Raw genomic sequence first — 23,232 nt, 5'->3', positions numbered from 1 at the left:
CGATGTTTTGGGTCCCAACCATCCACCGTCAATCCTGCCCATTGGCTTTGCTGGCTAATTGGTAAGAGCTGTGGCCCCAACATCTGGAGGGCACCATGTTGGGGAAGTGGCTGCTTTGGGCCTTTAATACAACATCTAGGTGGTCTTCAGTCCGTCAGTCTCAGCCGACTTCCTCATGAAACCAGGCTGCTGCTTCCAATCCCGAGTTTGATTTCCAGGGATCCAAAACACACCACACACCACAGGTGGGGGGAGATCCTTTTCCCCACCTCAATCACAAGAAGTGTTTTGCTGGATCAAATGTTTTGTTGGATCAAGTTGAAGCCTCCTGCACCCTATTTCCCAGAGAGACCGGTCGACGGTTCTTACCTTACAACCATGATTCATCCACCAACCCTGCTGTGAATTCACCATCCTAATCCCGTAATTCCATAAATTATTTATATGGACAATTTATATTACACATACAATTAAACAAAGCTCTTTATATACGGTATAGTCTACCCCAAGTTGGCTGCTGGTTAATTTCACTGTGTGGACTCAGGGGGTTCTAGCACTAGGCAGGGGGCAGAGGGGGGAACCCCCCCCAAAAAAAAACATTTCATGAAACTCTATCAAGTCACCCCTGTCCAGTTTGCTTTTTAAATGGAAATGTGTCAAGGGTGCCACAGACAGAAGCAGCCTCCATGCCCAGGCTGCTGTGTAGGAAGGAACTGTCTTGGACAACACTGCTTGCTGAAGGTCTGCCTGCTTCTTCAGAGCAAAGTTGCATGGAAGTTGCATGGCTGTTCCTGCTCGGGAGAAAACAGCAAGCACCCAAACACAGAGAGACCAAAGGGGGGGGGCGTGTTCCCCCAGTGGGTTAAACCAGCTGTCTGCTGTCTCAAAGCTGCCCATCCATCTGTCCATTTGGTGCCTAACCTATTTCTCTCATGGGCAGCAGAGCAGCTGGTGAGAAGGAAGCGGAGCCCCTACTCTGCCCAGGGACTCGGCCATGACCTTTACTGATGAGCAAGCATCGGATCACCACATGGACAGATGCATCAGCTGGGGGGTGGGGGAGAGAAGGCAGCAAGATCCAGCATGGGGATAGGGGTGGCACACGGCTGGCATGTGGGTCATTCTCCAAGGGGCAAGAGAAGGCCTCCACACCACGCACTCAGCAACACACAGGGGGCAGCAGCTGAGCAATCAAGCAAGGAACATGCAATCCACACACAGCTTGAGAGGGGGCTCTTTCATCAGGCGACCACAGCCTTCCCCAACCACATGTACTGAGCCACCACTGCCATCTGGGGGCTGCCAGGCTGTGGGGGGCTGGGCTACTGTGATCCAGGCACCAACTTGCCATGCACCTCTTATCAATTCCACTTGCAATATCAGATTCAGGGATGTGACAATACCATGCTGTCCTGAACTGTGCCGGGGGTGCAAAGGAAACTGCAGCAGAAACTTTTCTAATGCCTGCTATTCCCTAATAAACCTTCAGTGGCGCTCCACAGAACTTTGATTATCCCCTTCAAGGAGCGAGAACTTCAGAAAGGGAGAGCAGTGGCCATGACTGGGTTTAATCTTCCGTGGCATCTCTAGGTAGGTAGGTAGGTAGGTAGGTAGGTAGGTAGGTAGGTATGTCAGAGGATGTTCCTCATCTGAAACCCTAGAGAGCCACTACTGCCTGTCAGTGTGAATACAAAGCTAAATGGATAAATGGCCTGACTCAGGGCTCACCTACACTTCTCTTTGTCCCGTGATTTCTAGTCATGGGTCCTAGAGGTTTTAGTATTGTCCCACCGCTTTCCCTGGGAAAACCCGCTGTTTACTGCTGAATCATCAAGCCTCAATCGGGTGCCCTGGCTGGGCCTTGTTTTGGTCCTAGTGGTGGCCCTGCTGGACACGAAGCACTATTGGGACTCGGAAGTGGCCTGGTGGCAGGTACCAGCTGAGGGAGCCTCGCAGGGTGGACAGAGAAAGCTTTGTGAGGGTAGCTTCAGGAGCAGAGGCACCTGAGTGGAGGGATGCTGGAAGATGGGAGTTGCTTAGGGGGCAGTGAGGAGGGTCAGTGCTGGTCTCATGAGGCTGAGAAGTTGGCAGGCAAAAAGGCATTTCGGAGGTGTCAGGAGCAGGAGATTTGGGGAGGCTTTTGGTTTGGTTACGCATGAAACCCAGAAGTGGGGGGGGGGGAGAGATTCAACCAAGCCCCACAGCACCTCCAGCTTGTGAGGAGACCCTCCCCTTTGAGCTCCAGGGAGGGTCTCCTTGCAAGCTGGAGGTCCAGAGGGGTGCACCCCACTTAAACATATATCACTTATGTGCACAAGGGGCCAAAACGTAACCCCCACATAAGTGGGGAGTCTCCTGTACTGTAATTTAATTCATACCAGGAAATGGACGGAGAGAGCTGGAGAGTCCTCGTGGCTCAAGAGGAAACCCTCCCTGCAGCCCGAAGAGGACTTCAGTGAGAGCGGAGAGGAGACTGGAGGCGCAGCAGGGCTTTGCTTTCTGCACGTCCTCCAGCCTCCTGCTGGCCCCACAGCTTCAGTTCCAGTTGTGGATATTTTTGGTACAGTATTTTTGAACTGGATTGGAGAGAGAGTGGGAGAGAGGGCATTGAAAGTGTGTTTACATGTTTTCCACTTATGCACCGGAACATAACCCCCATGTAAGTGGGGAGTCGCCTGTAATGAAGGCAACCAGAGGACTCCTCAAAGGAGGAAGCCACTGCAAAAAAGGCCCCAAATCAAACAACCACCACCATCATCCATTTCTGGAGGGCAAGAGGTCAAAGCAGCCAAACACAACGGTAATTTGCTTTGGTGGGGTGCAAAGGGAAAGGGAGCTGACCTTCACCTTCAACTATAGAAGTAGAACAAGTCACCAGCCAACCAACAAACAAGCAAGCAGGGGCTACTGAAAATAAGGTGTCAATTAATCACTTCTCTCTTTCACACACACACACACACACACACACACACACACACACACACACACACACACTATTCCACAGAAATAATAATAAAAGAAACAATAAAAATATGAAATCAGCACAGGTGTTTAATGTGATGATGTGCTGTCTACCATCTTCAGTCACAAATCCACAGATACACCATGGACCACCTGAACGAGGCTTGTGGATCAGAGTTTGGGTACCCATGGTTTAGACAAATTCATTGAGGACAATAAGGCTCTCAATGGCTACAAGCCATTACAGCTATGTTCTACCTCCATAGTCAAAGGCAGTAAATGCCTCTGAATACTTTGAATACTGGAGAAAAGTGGGGCGGAGAGGTTTCATGTGCCCATGTCCTACCTATTGGCTTCCCCTTGGGGGCATCTGGTTGGCCACTATGAGAAAAGGATGCTAAGACTAGATCAGGGTAGGCAACCTAAGGCCCGTGGGCCAGATGTGGCCCAATTGCCTTCTCAATCCAGCCCATGGAAGGTCTGGGAATCAGCATGTTATGTAAAAATGTGTGCTTTTATTTAAAATGAGTAGAATGTGTGCTTTTATTTAAAATGCATCTCTGGGTTATTTGTGGGGCCTGCCTGGTGTTTCTACATGAGTAGAATGTGGTTTTTTTATTATTTAAAATGCATCTCTGGGTTATTTGTGGGGCATAGGAATTTGTTCATTCCCCCCCAAAAAAAATATAGTCCGGCCCATCACATGGTCTGAGGGACGGTGGACCGGCCCACGGCTGAAAAAGGTTGCTGACCCCTGGACTAGATGAACCCCCTTTGGGTTGATCCAGCACCCAGGCTCTTCTTACGTTCTTTAAAGAAAACAACACACACACAAATACACACTGTACGCCATATAATATATTAAGTCAACAGAGGCTGCCTCTACTCAGTATCAACAGCTTAATGTTTCCCTGCACAACAGGAGCCAAGTAGAATGCATTGACAACACAGCACATTCCTGGCAGCGTGGATTACAATACTCTGCAAACAAGGAGCTCACCAGGTTGCAGCAGCATCAGTGAGGAAGGAGAAGAAAAGACAGTGGAGGGAGGGGCAGAGCAGCCGAAAAGGAGACATGAGGGGCTATTTAGGTGAGCTTCCCCAGCAGCAGCACAGCCCACTCCTTGCTGCTAGGGAGCGAGGACCTCCCTTCTTCTGCCCCAGCAATAATTGCTTGAGGAAGCACAACAAGCTGCAACTTTTCTATTCCTACAACCATCTACGTAAAATAAAACAATGAATACCTCATGAGAAACTCTGAGTCAAAGACACTGTCTTGCCCAAAATCAACAATCAAGTTCATAGATCTTTTTAGATTTGAACTCCCATCTCCAAGCTTTGATTTTTAGTGAACTGAAAGTTGTTTTGCAAAAGCTTAACTGTCCACGGCAACCAGAAAATGCATCCATGTAACTGGAATTTGAGGGTTTTGGTTTAAAAAACAAAACAGGAACCCATCGAGCAGATAATATCTTGCGATTAACAAAGGTCATTACTTAAACAAAGGCTCCTGAAGAACCTACAATTGTTTCCCCAGCACCACCAGCAAGTGATAAAAGCATCAACGTCATGTTCTCTTCAACTTACGTGAAGGCAGAAAAAATGCCACTTGCAAGTAACAAGAAGTTGGTCATCCTCAAGACTCAGGCTGCTACTGTGAAACCCCTGAGCTTGGCCTGCCATGAAGGAGTTCAAACTGGGACAAGTCCACCACCTCTTATAAGTGAGCCAAAGCAAAATCCAAACCTAGTCATCCTTTGTCTGTCGACTTTCTCTGTTCTCAATTCGACATCATGGCTCTTCCAGTTGGGCTTTATTTGGTCTTGCTTCGTTGCTTGCAAAAAATGTAAGCATCTCTCACTGGTCCAATGTGACTGGTATAAAGTTTGGTGTCATAAAGAGCAGGGAGCACCAGTTCCTTCATCACTACTCCCACCTCTACTCCTCTGCCTGTATCTTGATTCTCAACCCCCCACCACCACCTTCTGCTTCATGCTACTGTTTGGAGATACACATGGAAGTCCTGTTCAGACATCAATGCTAAATCACAGCCTAGCACGACAGGAGCAAACCTAGGTGAGCATCAGGCTCCTCTTTGCCACAGCCACAAGGGCAGGTTTGGAAGCTTTTGCTTCCAGTTCAGATGGACTGAGGCTTGTCATTTTGTCCAACACGATAAAACTGGTTTCAAGTGTCTCATTTAAAAAAACATTTTAAAAAAACAACAACCCAACAACAACAGGTGCTTAAAACCCTAAATGACTTAGGCCCCAAATATCTGAAAGACCTTCTCCATCCCTACAGATCCTCTTTGGTGTGAAGATAAGAGGGGCTGTGGGGCTCTTTTGGTAGTTTCATCACCTTCAGAAGTGCAAGGAATGGTAGCCAGGAAGAGACATTCTATGTGGCAGCCCTTAGATTGTGGCTCTCGCTCCACACAGAGGAGCATCTGAGCATCTTCATTGCATAGCTTTTGGCATATGCTGAAGACAGACCTCTGTGCCATGACCTTTGACAGGTAAGCGTTTTGTTGTTATTTGTGGGACACACCTCTTTGGAGGAATCTACACTGTTCTGTTGGAACAGCTTTGGTTTTACTTGTCGTTATAACTGTATACTGCTATAATAATATATATAAACTGCTTTTATACTGCTGTTACTCACCCTAGGTCTTCGTAGTGAAGGGCAGGTAACAAATCAAGTAAATAAATAATATTACCCAAAATGTGTCCATTCTTACAAAGCAGCAAACTGCAAACAAGCAAAACCAGAAGTGAAAGCTTCTCTAGACTTATCACAGCCTCGCTGAAGCAGTGGGAAAGGAGTGAACCACAGACTTATTTATGCTCGTTCACATCACACCAGGCCCTGGATTTCTTGTGGTGTGCAAATAGGGCCACAGAAGCAGCAAGCTGGCATGTAGGAAGACTTGAAAAAAGGGTTTCAACTCATACAAATCTTGTTTTTTGAAGTCTGTGAAGCTGAGCATCAGTTCGAAAGTTTGCCTTCAGTCTTAGTTCGCCTAGTGCTCTTCAGATATTATGGACTGCAACTCCCATCAGCCCCAGCCAGCAATGACATAGGATGCTGAAGCTAAAGGGAGACTAGTCCAAAAAAATCTGGAAAGCACCAATTTTTTGGGGGGGGGGGGCCTGGGGCTGGCTTACAATCTGAAGTTATGATCTCCAAGACATTTGGTTCTTAGTATCATGCACAATGATAATGATGATGATACTGTACGAATGAGACTGTCATTAAAACTTGACAAAATATCTACATTTACTGCTAGTTCATAATATTATGACCAAGGGGTGGCGGGGGGGGCAGCTGCCTCCCCTAAATCAAGTAAATCAAGAAATATACTTAACTGAGGTTCTGCCCCCCCCCCCCGCATGAAGCCTGCGCCCTAACAAAAATCCTGGCTACGCCCATGGATCTGTGGTGAACTGCCCTGAGAACTTTGTTATGGAGTGGCCTGCAAGTACTCTAAAGCATGCATAGGCAAACTAAGGCCGGGGGCCAGATGCAGCCCAATTGCCTTCTCAATCCGGCCCGCTGACGGTCTGGGAATCAGTGTGTTTTTACATGAGTAGAATGTGCCCTTTTATTTAAAATGCATGTCTGGGTTATTTGTGGGGCATAGGAATTCGTTCACTCCCCCCGCCCCAAATATGGTCCGGCCTCCCACAAGATCTGAGGGACAGTGGACCGGCCCCCTACTGAAAACGTTTGCTGACCCCTGCTCTAAAGGAATAAGTGCAGTACAGAATTGTTCACACTTCAAGGTTTTTCCACAAGAAATCTGAGTGTATTCTTATTCTGTGTAAAAATTTTGAATAAAGTACTGTTTACATCTGAATGTAACCTTCCTTGTTGTTCGATACAGACAGCCTTTCTAAGTATGTGCTTAGCTAACGTGTACATTTACTCACAAGTAAGTTCTGCCAAGTTCAATGGAGCTTACCCCCAAGAAAACATGCACTGCGCTGCAGAGGGCCAGCACTACAAGATGCTGCATCCCGACATTAGGACGGTGCTTGTGGTGTCTGCTCAAATAAAAGTAAAGGATTTATATTTCAAAAATTCATCAGGAACTCTACTTTGTCAACTTTTACTTCGAGAGCATGACAATATAATAAATAAATACAGTGGTACCTCAGGTTAAGTACTTAATTCGTTCCGGAGGTCCGTACTTAACCTGAAACTGTTCTTAACCTGAAGCACCACTTTAGCTAATGGGGCCTCCCGCTGCTGCCGCGCCACTGGAGCACGATTTCTGTTCTTATCCTGAAGCAAAGTTCTTAACCTGAAGCACTATTTCTGGGTTAGCAGAGTCTGTAACCTGAAGCGTATGTAACCTGAAGCGTAAGTAACCCGAGGTACCACTGTAAAAGACCATTTCTAAACTGTGTTATATAAAAACCTCCAACAAAAGCTTAAACAGTATGTTATAGATATATAACAAAATCAGTACAAATATTCAGAGTAGCAGTAAAAATACAGAACTTCAATAAAACTCTGTAATATACAACAACAGCAACAACAACAACAACAACAACAACACCCCAGGGTCAACAACAACAACACCCCAGGGTCCAGCTTACAGATCAGGTAAAGGCTACGGGGGAAATTTGCCTCTTCAAAAGGTGTCTGAAGCATGTAATTGATGGTGAAAATGCCCTTTAATGGGACACTGCCATAGAATATTCCAGGGGAAGCATTTTTTTGAATCAGATCACCTTCTCTCAGTGTCCCAGGGTTGTTGTGAGAATAAAATGGGGGGTAGAGGGTTAGAACTATATACAGGGAATGGCTATTTTACACTTGTTCAATGCACACGTGATTGTGCAAGTGCACATCACTGCAACCTAGAAGTGGCCAGAAAAGGGGACAGAACAGGGTTTGCTTACATGTGCTCTGCCAACAGGTGGGGGGGGCACGCAAATCAGGGGTTGCTGCACATGCAGGTCCCGCTGACTGAAGACAATGAAAATCGTTCATTAGCAGAGCATTAGCATAATGAGATGATGATTTCCATTTATTCCTATGGGGAAATTTCTAATGCATTCCCAGCCACAGAATTTGGACCCCCAAAAGCCGAAACAAAAAACAGGAAAACTGCTCTGATTTGTCGGATCATTCTCCCTCCTTTCCTCTGCCAACCAACAGAAGACAAACAAGGAAGTAAAACAAATGCTCTCTGTTCAGAATATGTGGTGTGAATAGCAAGGTTTAGACGCTAAATCCTCATGTTCGGATACGTGAATTTTCGCACCGCAAATGTCCGTTAAGCAGGACCTGCATGTACACAACCTTGAACTCAGAGGAAAAAATGGGTATAAATGAATTAAAATAAATTATAACTATGGCTACCTCCCCCTCTTGCAATTATGCCCAAAACTCCATGAAACATTTTAAAATGCTATTTGTTGTTGTTTAGGTGCCTTGTCTCCCTCCACAACAAACATCTATCCTGAGCTGAAGCAAACCCAACCCCCCCCCAATACAAATGTGACTTTACTCAAGCAAGGCGGAAGGGATTAACAACGAAAGTTAAATGACAGGTAACCACACACAAAGCTTTTTTACAGTCCTGCCTCCTGGCTCAGTCCACTGACTTCAGTGAATATCTGAAAGGATTGGCAGATCCAGCAACTGTTTTATTTCTTTGAAACTAGGATCTATCATTGTAGGAACCACACAGTTTCCAGTTGTGCATGATACCAGCTGGAAGTTGCTTGGAAAGTGAGGTTGGCTTCCTCTACCCTCCAAATATTTTCTGGCTAACTCACCACCTGGAGGAAGGGCACACCCAGTTCCTTATGTATCCCTAAGGCACAAATACATCATCTACGCCCAAATTTGCTATCAAAAGCAACCTGTGTGTGTGTTGATGTGTTAGAGGAGGCAATAGGAGACAATACACAGATATACAGTCAGATATTCTCTCTGTCTCTCTCTCTCTCTCTTTTCACACCCACCCACCCACCCACACCCACAGGTATCTAGTAGTTCACTGATGAACAACAGTGGGTGAAACAATCAGAAATGAGACTGTTAAGGTGCTCTGGCTGCAGGAGGCAGCAGATCAAGCCAGCTTTAAATGAAAGTGGTTTTTTAAAGCGGCGTTAGAAACTCAAGAAACTCAAGCCAGGTGCCAAATGGCTCCTTAAAGCAAGGTTACAGTCGCCAAAATGGAATGTCAAGTTGTCTTATTTTTCAAATGAAGGACTGGCTGTGATTATCAGTTAAACATCTGGCTAGTTCAGATGACAACCTTGAGCTAGGTTAAGAACTTTGAGAACTTAAAGAAGAAAAGTCACTTTATCCAGGGATAGCCCACGTACATATTGGCCTATTCCTACCTTTTTTCCTTAATAGTGACACGGGCCATTCATAACGTTAAGAATATTCTTCACAACTGTGAGCAGGGAAGTGGGGTGGGGTGAGTGTAGACAGGCTACAACAATTAACTATAATGTTATTCACTGCTCCTGCTGAGGCTGAACAGAAAAAAAGCATGTTGGTTCCTGAAATTCATCCTGACTGTGCAAATAAAATATAACTGATAGAATTCTACAAAATGTGGTATTAGTGTGTGAAAACAGTCAAGATCCACAGACATTGCGCCTCCAGATGGAGATGTCAGGCGTCATCCTGGCACCCAGACATCTTCACTTGGTCGCAAGCGGCCAATAGGTAAAGGTAAAGGGTCCAGTCGTGACGAACTCTGGGGTTGCGGCACTCATCTTGCTTTACTGGCCGAGGGAGCCGGCGTACAGCTTCTGGGTCATATGGCCAGCACGACAAAGCCACTTCTGGCGAACCAGAGCAGCGCACGGAAACGCTGTTTACCTTCCCACCAGAGAAGTACCTATTTATCTACTTGCACTTTGACGTGCTTTCGAACTGCTAGGTTGGCAGGAGCAGAGACTGAGCAACGGGAGCTCACCCCGTTGCGGGGATTCGAACCGCCGACCGTCTGATCAGCAAGTCCTAGGCTCTGTGGTTTAACCCACAGCGCCAATAGTCAGGCACAAATTGCGCCTGGTGCCTGGCTAATTTCAAACACTGTCTTTAAGCAATTTGGGTGAAAGGAAAATACAAAGAATGACAAGCTCCACTGGAAGTTCTCAAAAGACAGCAAAGTGGACAACTGTCTTGTAAGACATTTAGTTGCCCAAAGCAGGGGACTGGGGAACAACAGCACCTCAACACACACACTAATTAAAATGGGTAAAAATCAAATCCACCAGCAAATCCACCTGGCCAAGTTCTACTGAAATGAGCAGGGGCTGGGCCGTGCCAGCATCACTGTTTTCTTTACATTTCTAGCATTATCCTTATGGGACATCTGCTGGGGGAAAACACTAGTCTGCATCCTTAATGGGACTTGCAATCCACTGCCTTGATAGCTTAAGTTCTGTTGAAGATGCTTTAAGTATATATAAGGTCTTGGGGCAAGTAGGTTGGGCACTTGACCCACTCTGATTTGCTGAGGAACTATGACTTTTGCAGCCCTTTCTTTGGGATAGCCAAATGGTCTCAAAAACTGGATAAAAAACTGGGGTTGTGTTTATCCATGGGGTCCTCTTCAATGAAAACTGCTGTTCTTGGAGACCAAAATTCTACACACAACAGATACAACATCAGAACAGCACATCAGAAAGTGTGGAAGGCAAAGAACTTTGGGAATATGTGCAAGTTGCTTGTTGGATCAACGTCTTAGCTGGCATTTTGTTTATGTATGTCCCATGTAGCTGCTGTTGCGCCCTGTAACCTTTTGCCTGCCTATGTACCACTCTGATTTGGCATTAAAGCCTTTGGCAGAAACAGAGTTGGGATTTTTGATTTCTTTGTGTTGCAGTGAGGGTCATGTCAAAAGGGGCTGGTGAGGATGCCATTCAAGCTGTACCAAAGCTGAGCCAAACTACAACAACTTCACTAACTTCTGACAGGACCCTGATCGATCGGGATTATTGTCTGGGCAGCCTAATATATGTGTGGTTGCTCTAAAGAACATTCAGAATCTCCACCTGGTTTAGGATACAGAAGCATGCAGAGAGACAAGAACACATCGGCCTCTTTCTGAAGCAGTCACATGGTGGGTCCCAATTGACTTCTAGCCCCGGGTAGCACCTGAAACACCTGTCTCCAGCTTACTTGGAGAGAAAGGCCATGGCCACATTTCTGTGATTTTCTCACGGAATGATGGGAAGTGGCACCAAGAATGAGACTGTCTCCTTCCCCCCATGTGAGGAAATATCAAAACGGGGGACAGGGTTTCACTCTCACACACCAACATGTAATGTGAATGTGTGAGGCACTGCTTGGCAGACAGTTGCAGGGGTTGCAATATTGGCAACCATGTGAAAGTTGTTGCACCAGCCTTCCCTGAACCTGGCCTGGCACTCTGAAGATGTTTGGGACTACAGCTTCTGTAAGTCCCAGCCAGCATGACTGCACGTTACCGGGACTGAGAGCACTGCTATGTTGGCTGTGGCTGATAGGAGCTGTAGTGCAACACATCTGCAGGGCACCAGGTTGACCGGCTGGATCTGGCCAAAGGGGGCCCCTCCAGTCCAGCATCTTGGTCTCACAGTGGCCAACCAGATGCCCTAATGAGGCAAGCCCACCAGCAATAGCACTCACAAGTGGAACACACTTTAGCAGCCTTAGTGAAACTGCAGACTTGACTCTCAAAAGTCTGGAGCATCAGAGATGTCTGTCGACAGTCTCTTTGTCAAATACACCCTCCACAAACACAGTGGGCCATACAATGTTCACTCCGCCCTAATTTTTTATTTTTACCTTTTTTTTCACTCCGCCCTAAATTAACCAAAATCCCATATTCACAAGCAGTTGAGCTGAACAAAGATCTATCTCCCTTTTGATGTTTAAGTGTCTGGACACAAAAGCGATTAGCATAAAAGCTTTAATGAATCTAAAATAAAAACAGAAACACAGAGATTAAATCCCAAAAGTGCAGCAAAGGCTGGGGCAATTTGCAACCCTGCCCTAAGTGACACTAATCAGGGCTGTCTGGGCGCTGTTGCTCAGGCCTGGTCTTTTTGTCTAGACTTGTAATCCATGAAGGAGAAAAGGGGAAATAAAGAGCTCAGAGATCAGCTTGGGCCTTTTCATCAGTACTGTAAGAGGAAAAAACCAGTTCATGGCCAGAAAAACAAAACAAAAACAGCATCGGTATGTAGCTCACTGATGCCTGTGTTGCATTTCGATTATTGTATATATAAACACACATACGCCTCAAATGGACAACAAAACAGACACCATTTCATCATATCCGTTTCAGATGGGCAGAAAAGAATAATCCTGACAGGATTAGAAGATACCAAATCATTTTAATTTTTACACAATACTTAATCAGCTGCAAGAAAAGAGTCAATTGTTATGGCTGCAACCCATTTAAGATTTATTAATTTTATTTATTTATTTATTTAATTTGCATACATCCTTCATCCAAAGATCACAGTCCAATTCACAACAGAAAAATACAAAATGAGAACACAAAAGACATAATAAAACAAAAACAAATCTGTCACCCTCCCCCCAAACACATTTTAAAGGACATGGAATGCTGGTCGGCCTGTGGCCGGTTATAGAGAAACGCTTTTGCCTGGTGCCTAAAGATATGCAATGAAGGTGCCAGGTGAGCTTACCTAGGGAAAGCATTCCACAAACAGGGAGCCAGCGCAGAAAAAGCGGCCTCTTGTGGAGGTGGCACACAAAGAATGGCCTCTGATGATCATCACAGGGTCCAGGTTGGTTCATATGGGGAGAGGTGGTCCTTGAGGTGCTGCAGTCCTGAGCCAATTAAGGCTGTAAAGTGGTACCTCTGGTTACGAACTTAATTCGTTCCGAAGGTCAGTTCTTAAGCTGAAACCGTTCTTATCCTGAGGCGCGCTTTTGCTAATGGGGCCACCAAAGACGCACGATTTCTATTCGCACCCTGGGGCAAAGTTTGCAACCAGAAGCAGCTACTTCCAGGTTAGCAGAGTTCGTAACCTCAAGCGTTCGTAACCTGAAGCATCTGTAACCAGAGGCACCTCTGTATAGGTCAATACCAGCACTTTCAATTGGGCTTGAAAACTAATTGGCAGCCAGTGCTGTAGGGCCAAGATCAGTGTACAGTGGGACCTCGGGTTACATACGCTTCAGGTTACAGACTCCGCTAACTCAGAAATAGTGTTTCGGGTTAAGAACTTTGCTTCAGGATGAGAACAGAAATTGTGCTCCGGCGGCACAGCGGCAGCAGGAGGCCCCATTAGCTAAAGTGGTGCTTCAGGTTAAGAACAGTTTCAGGTTAAGAACGGATCTCCGGAACGAATTAAGCACTTAACCCAAGGTACCACTGTAATATGCTCAAACCATCTTGCCCCTGACCACTTAATTCTGCACCAGCTGAAGTTTCCAAACCATCTTCAGAAGCAGCCCTACATATAACATGCTGCAGAAATCTAATCTAGAGGTTACCAGAGCATAGGCAACATAAGTTAAGCTATCCATGCCAGATAGGGGTGCAGCTCGGCCACCAGCCAAAGCTGATGGAAGCCAGTCTGTGCCACTGAGGCCACCTGAGCCACAAGTTACTGCAAAGGATCTAGAAGCACTCCCAAAGTTACGGTATGTATCTGCTCCTTCAGAGGGAGTGTAACCCCAAAGTGTTAGAAACTCAGATATATAAGCTAGGTGCCAAATGGCTCCTTAAACCGAAGTTGCAGTCACCAAAACCTGCTTACCTGCCTAAGAAAGCTGGAGGGGCCAGTCAGATGGAGAAGCCTAGCATCCAGAGATCTCCACTTGGTCGCAATTGGACCCACGCCAGTTACAAAAAGAGCCTGGCAAATTTTGAACCTTGGGTGCCTTTCACACGTGTCAGACCACAACTCCCATCAACGTTGGTCAGCATGGCTGCATTATGATGATGGGACAATGAGAGTTGTACTCCAGAACATCTGCCAGGGCTGATGGGAATTACAATCTAAAACATCTGGAGGGCACCAGGCTGACCAAGGCCATAAAATGTTAAATCTAAGATATAGTACCAACAACAGAAGCCAGATAACAGATGATAACAACAATGCAGATCTAACAAATACTCCCCCTGCCCCCAAAAAGAAGAAAAAATTATGAAAACTTTGTAAATAAATATGTCTTCAGCTCACACCAGAAAGATGGTTAGGCATTCCACAACTGGGGCACCAACACCAAAAACGTCACCCACCACAACTCATTTGGCAGGGCACTTGGATAAAGACCTCTGAATGTGATCCTAGGGCCAAGGTAGACACATGGGACAGACACAATCTGTAGTTTTTAAAAAGTTTAGCTGTGAGCTGCTTTGAGCAAGTAATCTGGTCACTGATTCACTCCAATTCAGCGTGCTGGTTTTCACGTAATGGGACAGGGCTTGGGACCTCAGTGCCTAACAGACTGCCTTCTCTCATTTGTACCTGTTCATACCTTGAGGCAACTTTTGTCAGCTTGGTTCAATCCATAGGTGCCAGACTATAACTCCCATTAGGCCAGCATCTGCAGGATGGTGTTGAGGGTGTCGGGCATTGTAGTGGAAAAGCATCTGGAGGGCACCAGGTTGGGAAAGCCTGCCCCAAGGTCATCTGCAGAGGCCCTTTGCCATGTGCCTAGAGAACCGGTTCTACAAGTGCCTCATAATATAACAAATATCGCCTGTCAAACTCATTTTAATTTCCAGAATAAATTCTGTTGTGGCTAAAGCAAGAAACAATATTGCTGGCCAAGGCCTCAACCGACCAAACGCACTGTGGTCCTTACAGACTTGTTATCATCTCCAAGTCTTCCATTTTAGTAACTGCTATATATCGCTGTACCCTTTAAAAGTGACAATGGGGAGAGCAGGTTTAATTAGTAATCAACTACAGGATTATTTGATCAATCGGTGGCGGAGGGGGAATTAGTGAGGTAAACTTCTAGCTGTTGGGAATGCAAATTAAAGGGGAGGCACATTTTGGCACTAGTGTGCCCACTGCAATAGGGAGATTAAAAGGTGAGCCATCCTTCTATCACCAAACAGAAGCTCTTCTGTCAATTTTGTAAGCCACTTTAATTATCTTAAAATAGCATCTATACTGAGGTATTGTTTTTACTTGCAAACCACTAAAAGGCAAATGAATTGTCATTAAAAAGTTATTTTAAGAGAGTGACAATTTTAATAATTCATTGAAGCAAACTTAGGTATAACATTTTATTGATATATAACATTTTAATTTTTTATATTTTTTGTAGCCTCACCTTTCCTCCAGGAAAATGTAAAAGGCTCTACCCATCTCCATTTCCCCCCTCCTCAACCCAATTTCCCCTCTGAGGTAGTTTAGGCCAAGAGACAGTGGTTGAACTAGAAGCTTTGTGGCTGTGTGGGATTTGAACTTGGGTCCCTCCCCTAGTGCTCACCTGGAGGTGTACTGCACTTTTAGGCACAGGCAGTGATCCTTTCACACAGGGGCTCTGTTCCTGGCCGCCACACACACCGGCAAAGTGTATATAAGTGCACCCCATCCTGTTACATCCCATTCTGCCCCGCCCCCATTCTGCCTTCTTTTGGGTTCAAAAAGATCTGAGTGTCAGCAATCATATGTCAATTGGATGTGTCTAAAATGGTTACCACCTGTACTTGTTGACAATGGAGTGTGCATCCAAGGGTGAAGTCAGTAGCAGCAACATGACCTCCCTAGGGCGCAAGCCTGGCCAGTGTATCTGGAAGGTCCCGGGCTGCCCAGACGTCAAGACCCTCTCGACCTCGCTGATGTGGCTCAGAGGGAAGCACAGCAAGATGTTTGGCACCAGCTTGGCTGCTGTTGCCCAAAGGAGGGGTACAAGGCGCCATCCAACCATCTTAGGGATTCCAGTTTTGTGTAGGGTTTACTCCTTAGCCTTTTCTTCACGCAAAGGTACCCCTCAGGTTGTGGAGGTTTAAGATCAAAGTTTTCCTTCTCCTAGATGGGCTACCTTCCCAGGTTGACAAGCCCCATCTGCCCCCTCTACAGCTTGTGCAGAAACCGCCTTCTTAACCGTTGGACCCACCAGCAGTGAAATCCTATGTATGTTTATTTAGAATTTCAACAAGCCTTTCAAATGGAGGTCTTAATCTCAATTAGTACCTGTACTGGATTTTAATTGATTTTATGTATGTGTGGTTCTTTAAAACTATTTTAATATAAATTTTTAAACTGTTTTCATCTATGCAATTATTTTAAGTTTTAATATATGTAGCAGATATCATACATACACACAAAATGCTGTGTTATAAATTGCTCCAGGATGCCTCAGAGAAGTGATTTATGAATTAAATAAGTAGCAATAATAATAATAATATAATTTATTTAGAATTAAGTCCCACTAAATTCAATGAGGCTTACTTCCTAGTAAGTGTGTTTTGGACTGCAGTCGAAGTCAGCCACATTAAATCCGACTTACGTTTCAGGAGTTAGCATACAGATTTTCAGATGCTCTTTTCAGTAATCCCAGCCAGAAAGACAAGGTTTCATTTTAAGCTTTATTGGTTAATGGAGAACACAGACCATTTGCCACCTTCCATACACAGCAATTTTTCTTACTTATTTATGGGATTTTTAGCCCACCCTGCCCCAAACCTCAGGGCATTAGATCAGTGCACTATTCCAGCGTGTAATGGAACTGCAAGTCTGAGCTACAAAATCCCTGGCTGAGCACATGGACTCCGGCAAAGAGTGAGAGAAGCCATTCAAGCTGAAGACTGTTTACTAGCGGTCCACTACAAAGCAACAGCAATGAAAACCAGCCCAGAGTACACACCACGGCACAATCTCCTGAGAGCACTGCACAAAATGCTTCTGGGCTGTTGTTTCACAGACACAAGGATACATGCAACAAGACGCTACTCTATCTGTACAATCCCAATTCCAATTCCCAGTTCTATTCCCAAAATCACGTGTATGAATTTCAATCCCCATCCCACCTGTAGCCACACGATTGAGAAAATGGTGAAAGACTTGCCCAGTGGCTACGGAGCTTCAATGAGAGCTCACATGTTCCTCCTGCTCACTTGTGGTCCCCTCAGTGACCTTGGCCCCCTCTCTCTCAGCTTACTAGCCCACCCCAAAGGGCTGTTGTTGCAGAAATAAGAGGGCAGGGCCCTCGCAGGTGTGGCGCCAAGATGCGTGGAGGAAAGGTGAAACACAAATAAATCCCAGCTTCAAGGCATGTTTTTTTGCAGCCTGAACGGCTGAGTTCAAGGGGACACACTTGTTGCTAAGCACACACAGGATCACAGACTCTGGGGCCAAGAGCAGCCAATGGGGAGATGGGGTTAAAAGGAAACTAATCCTTATTATCTGCAGCATGCGCCCAGAGCTAGAATCCTGAACACTTGAGACACAAGCTCATTCAAACTGGCGGGGCTTCCTTCCCAGACGCGGCATTCAGGATCACCTTTAGGGTAAGCAAAAAAGCTGCCTGCCCAAAGATGGCTTTGGGTGCTCTGCGCTGGCTGGTCACACTCCCAGTAACAGCACCATTCCAGCAGGCACTGCCACTGGGCATCCTCCATTCACTCCCATCAGGCTGACAAGCCAATCCCCTAGCTAAAGCAGCCAAGGCTATGCAAAAACATTTGGCAGGTTGTCTATGTGTCTTTTAAAAAAAAATGATGTCCTAGAAGCCCCAATTTTATTGGGAATTAAAACAAACAATGCTATGGTGTTGTGCTTGAACTAAGCCTATACACCCAAGTTCATATAAAAGGGAAGAGGTTTTACTTAGTAGCCATTTTGTCTTCCAACTTGGATGTTACACCTCCCCTGAAACCACTGATGTAAACACCCTATTCAAGAGGCTGATTTCTGAACACTAGGAGAATGGGAAAATATTTTAAGTGGGTGTCTAAAAAAATAATAATACTGTAAATCAAACACTTCAGTAGCAGCAGCAATTTAAGACACAGTCAGGATGCTGATGGAGAGAACTTCTAACTCATGGCATTCTGTAAACAAAACAATGGCAGCGAGCAGACTGGAGTCGGCAGACACCTCCTTTGCCTAGATTTTTAAAGGCTACTTAATAGTCTGTTCCCCAAAGCCTGTGTGCAATTCACCATCTCAAATGCAACCCCTTCACACAACCTGTATTGCTTCAACTGACAATTCAATCTGCCCCATATATTTTACACCATGTAGATCTCAATTTCAGATCAGCACTACACATACCCAAAATGTCATTTTTAAACCACAAGAGCAAATGCATTAAAGGTTTCAAAGGACATCGTGCACACAGGGAAAGTGAAAGGCCTTTATACTGTGTTTTTCAAGCACTGAAAGACACCTCATTTTCAGGAATTTTATTTTTGCAAAGAAGTCGGATCAGCTGAAAAAGGCTTCAAATGGAAGGCAAAGCTCAGGTGCCTCCCACTTCGCAAGCCAGTGTAGTGTCTAAATCCTCAATGGCAGACAGCGAGTCAGTCCCTGGCTTTAGGAGTGTACCCAAGGAACAACGTATTGCAGTCTTTTTTGAATGAACATCTTCTCCAGCTCTCTTGCTCAAAGGGGAGGTCTGGTTCTGACGGAAAACCCGGAGCAGTGCCGAGGAAAAAAGGGGGGCTGCGGCGGCGGCAGCAGCTGTAAACAAGCGAGGGGCTGCTGCTGCTGCTATTGCTGCTCAGCAAGAGGCAAGTCACCCCATTCTGGTGTTTGCAGCAAGGAGGGGAGGGAGAAAGAGATGCATGTCAACATGCGGCAGAGGCGCCCCCGCCTCCTCCGACAAACGCGCCTTGGGGTGGGGGGGCGCTGGGCGGAGGAGGAGAGGGCGAGCCCAGCCAGCCGCCAGGCGAGGCGATGCCCCTTCACGGAACGACCTGCTGCTTTGCACACGACGGGGCGAGGCGGGGGGGGGGGGGGAGAAGGCATGTCTCTCGCCTCCTGCCCCGGGCTGCACCGGACGCGACCGTGGATCGGGAAGCAGCCCCGTGCAAAGCAGCGCCTGGCGAGCTTTGTGTTGGGTCGCCAGCAAGCTAGCTAGGAAGCATGCAGGCAGACGTGCACCCTGCCTTGCGCGCCCAGCCCGACCCCTTCTCCATACGAGCGTGTCTGGCTCTGTCTGCCCGGGTCTGTCTCGCTCTCCCTCCGCAGAGCCGAGTAAACACATTTTCCATTTCCCCTCCCCCACCCTGCAGACACACAGGCACACACACACGCCCCGCCGCCGCCGCCGCCACCTTCTTCCTCCTGCCGCCGCAGAAAGAACCTTGCGGGATCGGAGCCAGAAGACAGCATGGGAGGGGAGGCGGCGCAACGGGGGCTCTGCAACCCTTGCAAAAACAAAACCCCGACCTGGAAGGCGAGGGGCCCGTCCAGGCACCCCGACCCGGCACCGTTGCGGCTCAGAGCGCCCTATCAATATGCAGCAGGCAGGGCGGCTGGGCACATGCAGCGCATGCATGAGTAAACCCCCGGCCGGCTCCCTCCCGAGCACCCAGCCAGCCACCCCCGGGCCCGGAGCCTTCCCCGGGCAGCTCACCAGATGGAGTTCTTGATCTTGTGCTGCAGCGCGCTGGCTTCGGTCCCCTGCAGCCCGGGCACCAGCGCCGGCAGCGAAGGGGCCGCCGTGGCCACCGGGACGACCCCGCCGGGGGCTTCGGGGGGCGGCTGCTGCTGCTGCTGCTGCTGCTGCTGCTGCTGCTGCTGAGTCGGAGGTGGCTGGTGCTGCTGCGGCTCGTCTGCCATCACTGCCGGGTCGGGGCTGGCTGGCTGGCGGAGGAGGAGGCGGAGGCGGAAAAAGGGAGGCGGGCGGAGAGGGCGCGCGGCTGGCTCGCTTGGCTAGGCCTTCCCCGCCGCCGCCGCCGCACCACCACCAGCAGCCACCGCTGCAGCCCTCGCGGGAGCCGCCTGGCCCGGCTGCTGGCTGGAGGGGCGCATACCCGAGCAGCAGCCGCCGCCGCCGCCGCCGCCGAAGGAGGAGGAGCCTCCCGCTGTCGTTGCTACGCCGGAGGAGGAGGAGGAGGAGGAGGAGGGAGGCGCATCGCGGCCAGGCGCGCACAAGGAAGGCCGGCCAAAGGGAGCCCGCAGCCGCGCAGCGCGAGCAGCAGCACCTCGCCTCCGCCGGGCTTGGCTTCTCCGCCTTGCAGCCTCCTGTGGCTGCCGCCGCCGCCGCCGCTGCCGACTTGGTCGGTCGGTCGGTCGGCCGGCCGGACAGCCTGCCGTGCGCGCAGCCTCAGTTGGCGCGACCGCCCTCCTGTTGTCGCGGGAGAGGCAGGGAGCGAGCGAAGGAGGGCGCGCGCTCGGCCCAGGAGGAGGAGAAAAGGCGCAGCCGCCTGCCCGCCTCCTCTGGTGCTCGGCCCGGAGAGATGGGCGCCCCCCAAGCGCCCCGGCCGTCGCAGGTGTTCGCTGCCTCCCAGGGTCCGGTGCCAGCGGCTGGCATCGGCGGCTGCTGTCGCTACTCCTGCTCTGTTGCCCGGAAGGAGAGACCCACTCCTGGCATCCCTCGGCATGCTTCGGAGGAACCGCCCCCGGCGAAGAGGAAGGCACGAGGGAGGCGGCTTCAATCCCGCGCATTGAGGGCTCGCTTCTTGGCAAGGAGCAGCCGGCCAGCGGAACGCAGCGGGACTTGATGCCAAGGTAAGGTGCCTCGACTTCTACTCGTCGTCTTCTGCCTGCAGAACTCCAGAGCGCGAGGGAACGCGGCTTGGAAGCAGCGTCGCGCTCCTGCACGTGCCCCGTGGCGTTCAGCATATGCGAGAATGTGGGTCGGGAATTGCAGCCTCGGGTTCCACGCTGCTTCTGAGTAGACTGCAGTGGATCGCGCCACCTGAGATCACATGAATTATGACACAGGAGAGCCATTGGGCACCTGAGGATTTGCCTTGCTGGCAGAGGCCAAAGGGCTCCGTGGTGTCCATCTTTCCTCCACAACAGAAGGACAGTGAGGAATTCCTGAGCAAAGAAGGTCACACATCTTTTTTACCCCCATTTGTGGTATACTGTCTCTGAGCATGGAGGTTGCAGTTAGAGAGCATGGCTGAGAGCAAATTGTAAGTGAAGTTTGGCTTCCATGAATGTGTCAAAGGCCCTTTTGAAGCCAAGTCAAGCTATCTGATGTGGACTGGCAAAAAATATCCATTGTACCAGGAACCGGTACCATATTTGGCCCCTAAAGCATCCCACCCAAGCGTGGCCTGCAGAGGAGTCACTGTGAACCAGCAGCCTATGGCTCACGGACTGGCACTGGTCTGTGGACCAGCACTTTGAGTAGCACTGATCTAGCCCACAGCCGTCACCAACTCACTTGTGGCAGCAGCAAGTCCCAATGGTTGATTGTGCCTTATGTGAAGAAGGAACACCTTCTAAAGGCTGGAAGCCAAGTTCAAGTTTGGGAAGCTCTTGGGTTCTAATAGTGCCATTAGCATTTAGCTGGCTCTTTTTGGAGAGCTAGCTTGGTGATGAAAATGTCTGACTGGGATGGGAGGGGGGCAAGATTAAAATCTCCACTCAGCTCACTGAAACCATGGAGAGCTGTAAGTCAGCATAATAGCGAAACACAGGCGGATGAACCAAAGGTGTGACTTGGAATAAGACAGCTTCTTCTGGGCCTGCTCTTGGTGGGCTCTCGTATAACAGCAGGCCGGAGGAGAGAAGTGTGCAGAAAACTTCTCTTGCACTGGGCAGTATTTGCCCCGTGTCTGGCCTGTAGTTGGTCTAAAATTCTGGGATCCCCATTTCCAACCTGCTTCCCAACAGATTCCAGAGAGAAAGGCCAGTTTTCGGGAAGAGCAATGCTTTCTGGGAAGGTGTTTGAAGGCTAAAGCTCTAATAAAGAGCCAGTTCAAGGAGGGGAAGATGTCAGCACATCAGTCCTCTGGAAGTTATGACCCTAACACTGTTAGTGTCTGGCATTTGCTTCAGCGCCTGGGCAGCTCCACTCCTGCTTGTGCCTCAGATGGGGAAGGGAGGAGGTGGCAGGCTAAAGGCTACTGAGGAGAGGCCTCTGCTCAAACCAGGCCTCAGGCCTGATGTTTGGCTCCTGCCACCCTCTGACCCTGTGTCTCATAAAGAGGAAAGGGGAGGCAGAGTGGTCATCTTTCTCCAAAGCACTACTCTGTGAGATGCTGAAGGGGAAAAGAAGACAGGAAGAACCACAGTGCTGGTGCTAGTTCTGAGTAAAAAGGCAGGAAACAGAAGACACCTCATGGACCCCTTCTGAAGTGAGGCAGGGGGGAATCGGGACGGCCAACTGCCTTCTCCTCAGGGGAAGGGAAAAGGAACCTGGCTGCCACTTTGAACTGAGACTGGCTTGTTCTTCAGTCGTGAGTGGAGAAGACAAAGCCATCTTGACCCTTGGCTTGTGCCTGAGGCACATGCCTTTCCCCACTTCCAAATGAGTTTGAAGGTAAAGGGACCCCTGACTATTAGGTCCAGTCATGGCCGACTCTGGGGTTGTGGTGCTCATCTCGCTTTATTGGCCGAGGGACCCGGCGTACAGCTTCCGGGTCATGTGGCCAGCAGGACTAAGCCGCTTCTGGCGAACCAGAGCAGCGCACGGAAACACCGTTTACCTTCCCGCCGGAGCGGTACCTATTTATCTACTTGCACTTTGACGTGCTTTCAAACTGCTAGGTTGGCAGGAGCCAAATGAGTTTAGGAGAGCATAAATGGTGGCTGGCTTCCTTCTTTTAATGGGGGAGAGGTAGAAGCCATCTTAGGACTGGGTTTCTGTCTCAGGAACACACCTTTCCCAGCCACAAAGTTGGAGGAGAAGAGCACAGGTGTCATGCAGGACATTTGGCTTCTCTTTCCTGTGGTGAATGGTTCTTCCTCAGCTCCTTTGGGACTTGGGGAAAGAGCACTGTTCTGAAAAGCTTTTTCTCTTTCATGACCATAAGGGGTAGCCGATATGGTACTCTCCAGATGTTGCTGGACCAGAACTCCCATCCTCTCAAATTAATGGCCACATCTGCTGGGGCTGATGAGTCCAGCAGCTTTTGAAGGGTGCTGGGGTGGCTCCCACTTAACACCATTTATACCCAGGCAGGGCATAGCCTTGGAAGCATCCTTGCCACTTGACATCTCCTGTAGCCGTGTGGTTGTGTTGTCCCACCTACGACCACTGCCTCCCCTTGGCACCTGGGAAGAAGGGCGTGTGCCACATTGGGCCTTGTGATGACTGGCAGGCCAAAGCCCCTGGGCTGGTTATGCCTTGAATAAATACTAGCAGCCCTGTCTTCTGCCCTACCTTGGTCAGCTGAATACT

At 48.5% G+C, this 23,232-nt stretch overlaps 1 protein-coding gene across 2 annotated transcripts in view; it reads right to left on the bottom strand.

The window, feature by feature from the left end:
* RFX7 (regulatory factor X7) overlaps nucleotides 1–20,278 on the bottom strand; it is a 46,836-nt gene extending 26,558 nt beyond the window's left edge. Inside the window, exon 1 of one of the 2 annotated variants that reach the window (XM_083586173.1) lies at nucleotides 19,507–20,278. In XM_083586173.1, coding sequence (XP_083442299.1) covers nucleotides 19,507–19,712 — 206 coding nt within the window. In that variant the 5' untranslated portion in view covers nucleotides 19,713–20,278. Of the gene's footprint in view, nucleotides 1–2,378; nucleotides 2,931–19,506 lie in introns of those variants that run through there. The other variant, XM_083586174.1, reaches the window with a different exon arrangement.
* Between the last annotated feature and the right edge of the window lie 2,954 nt (nucleotides 20,279–23,232).

Source organism: Podarcis filfolensis (assembly GCF_964270895.1).
Source record: "Podarcis filfolensis genome assembly, chromosome: 14".
Lineage (NCBI taxonomy): Eukaryota > Metazoa > Chordata > Lepidosauria > Squamata > Lacertidae > Podarcis > Podarcis filfolensis.
This window is presented reverse-complemented; position numbering and strand designations above follow the sequence as displayed.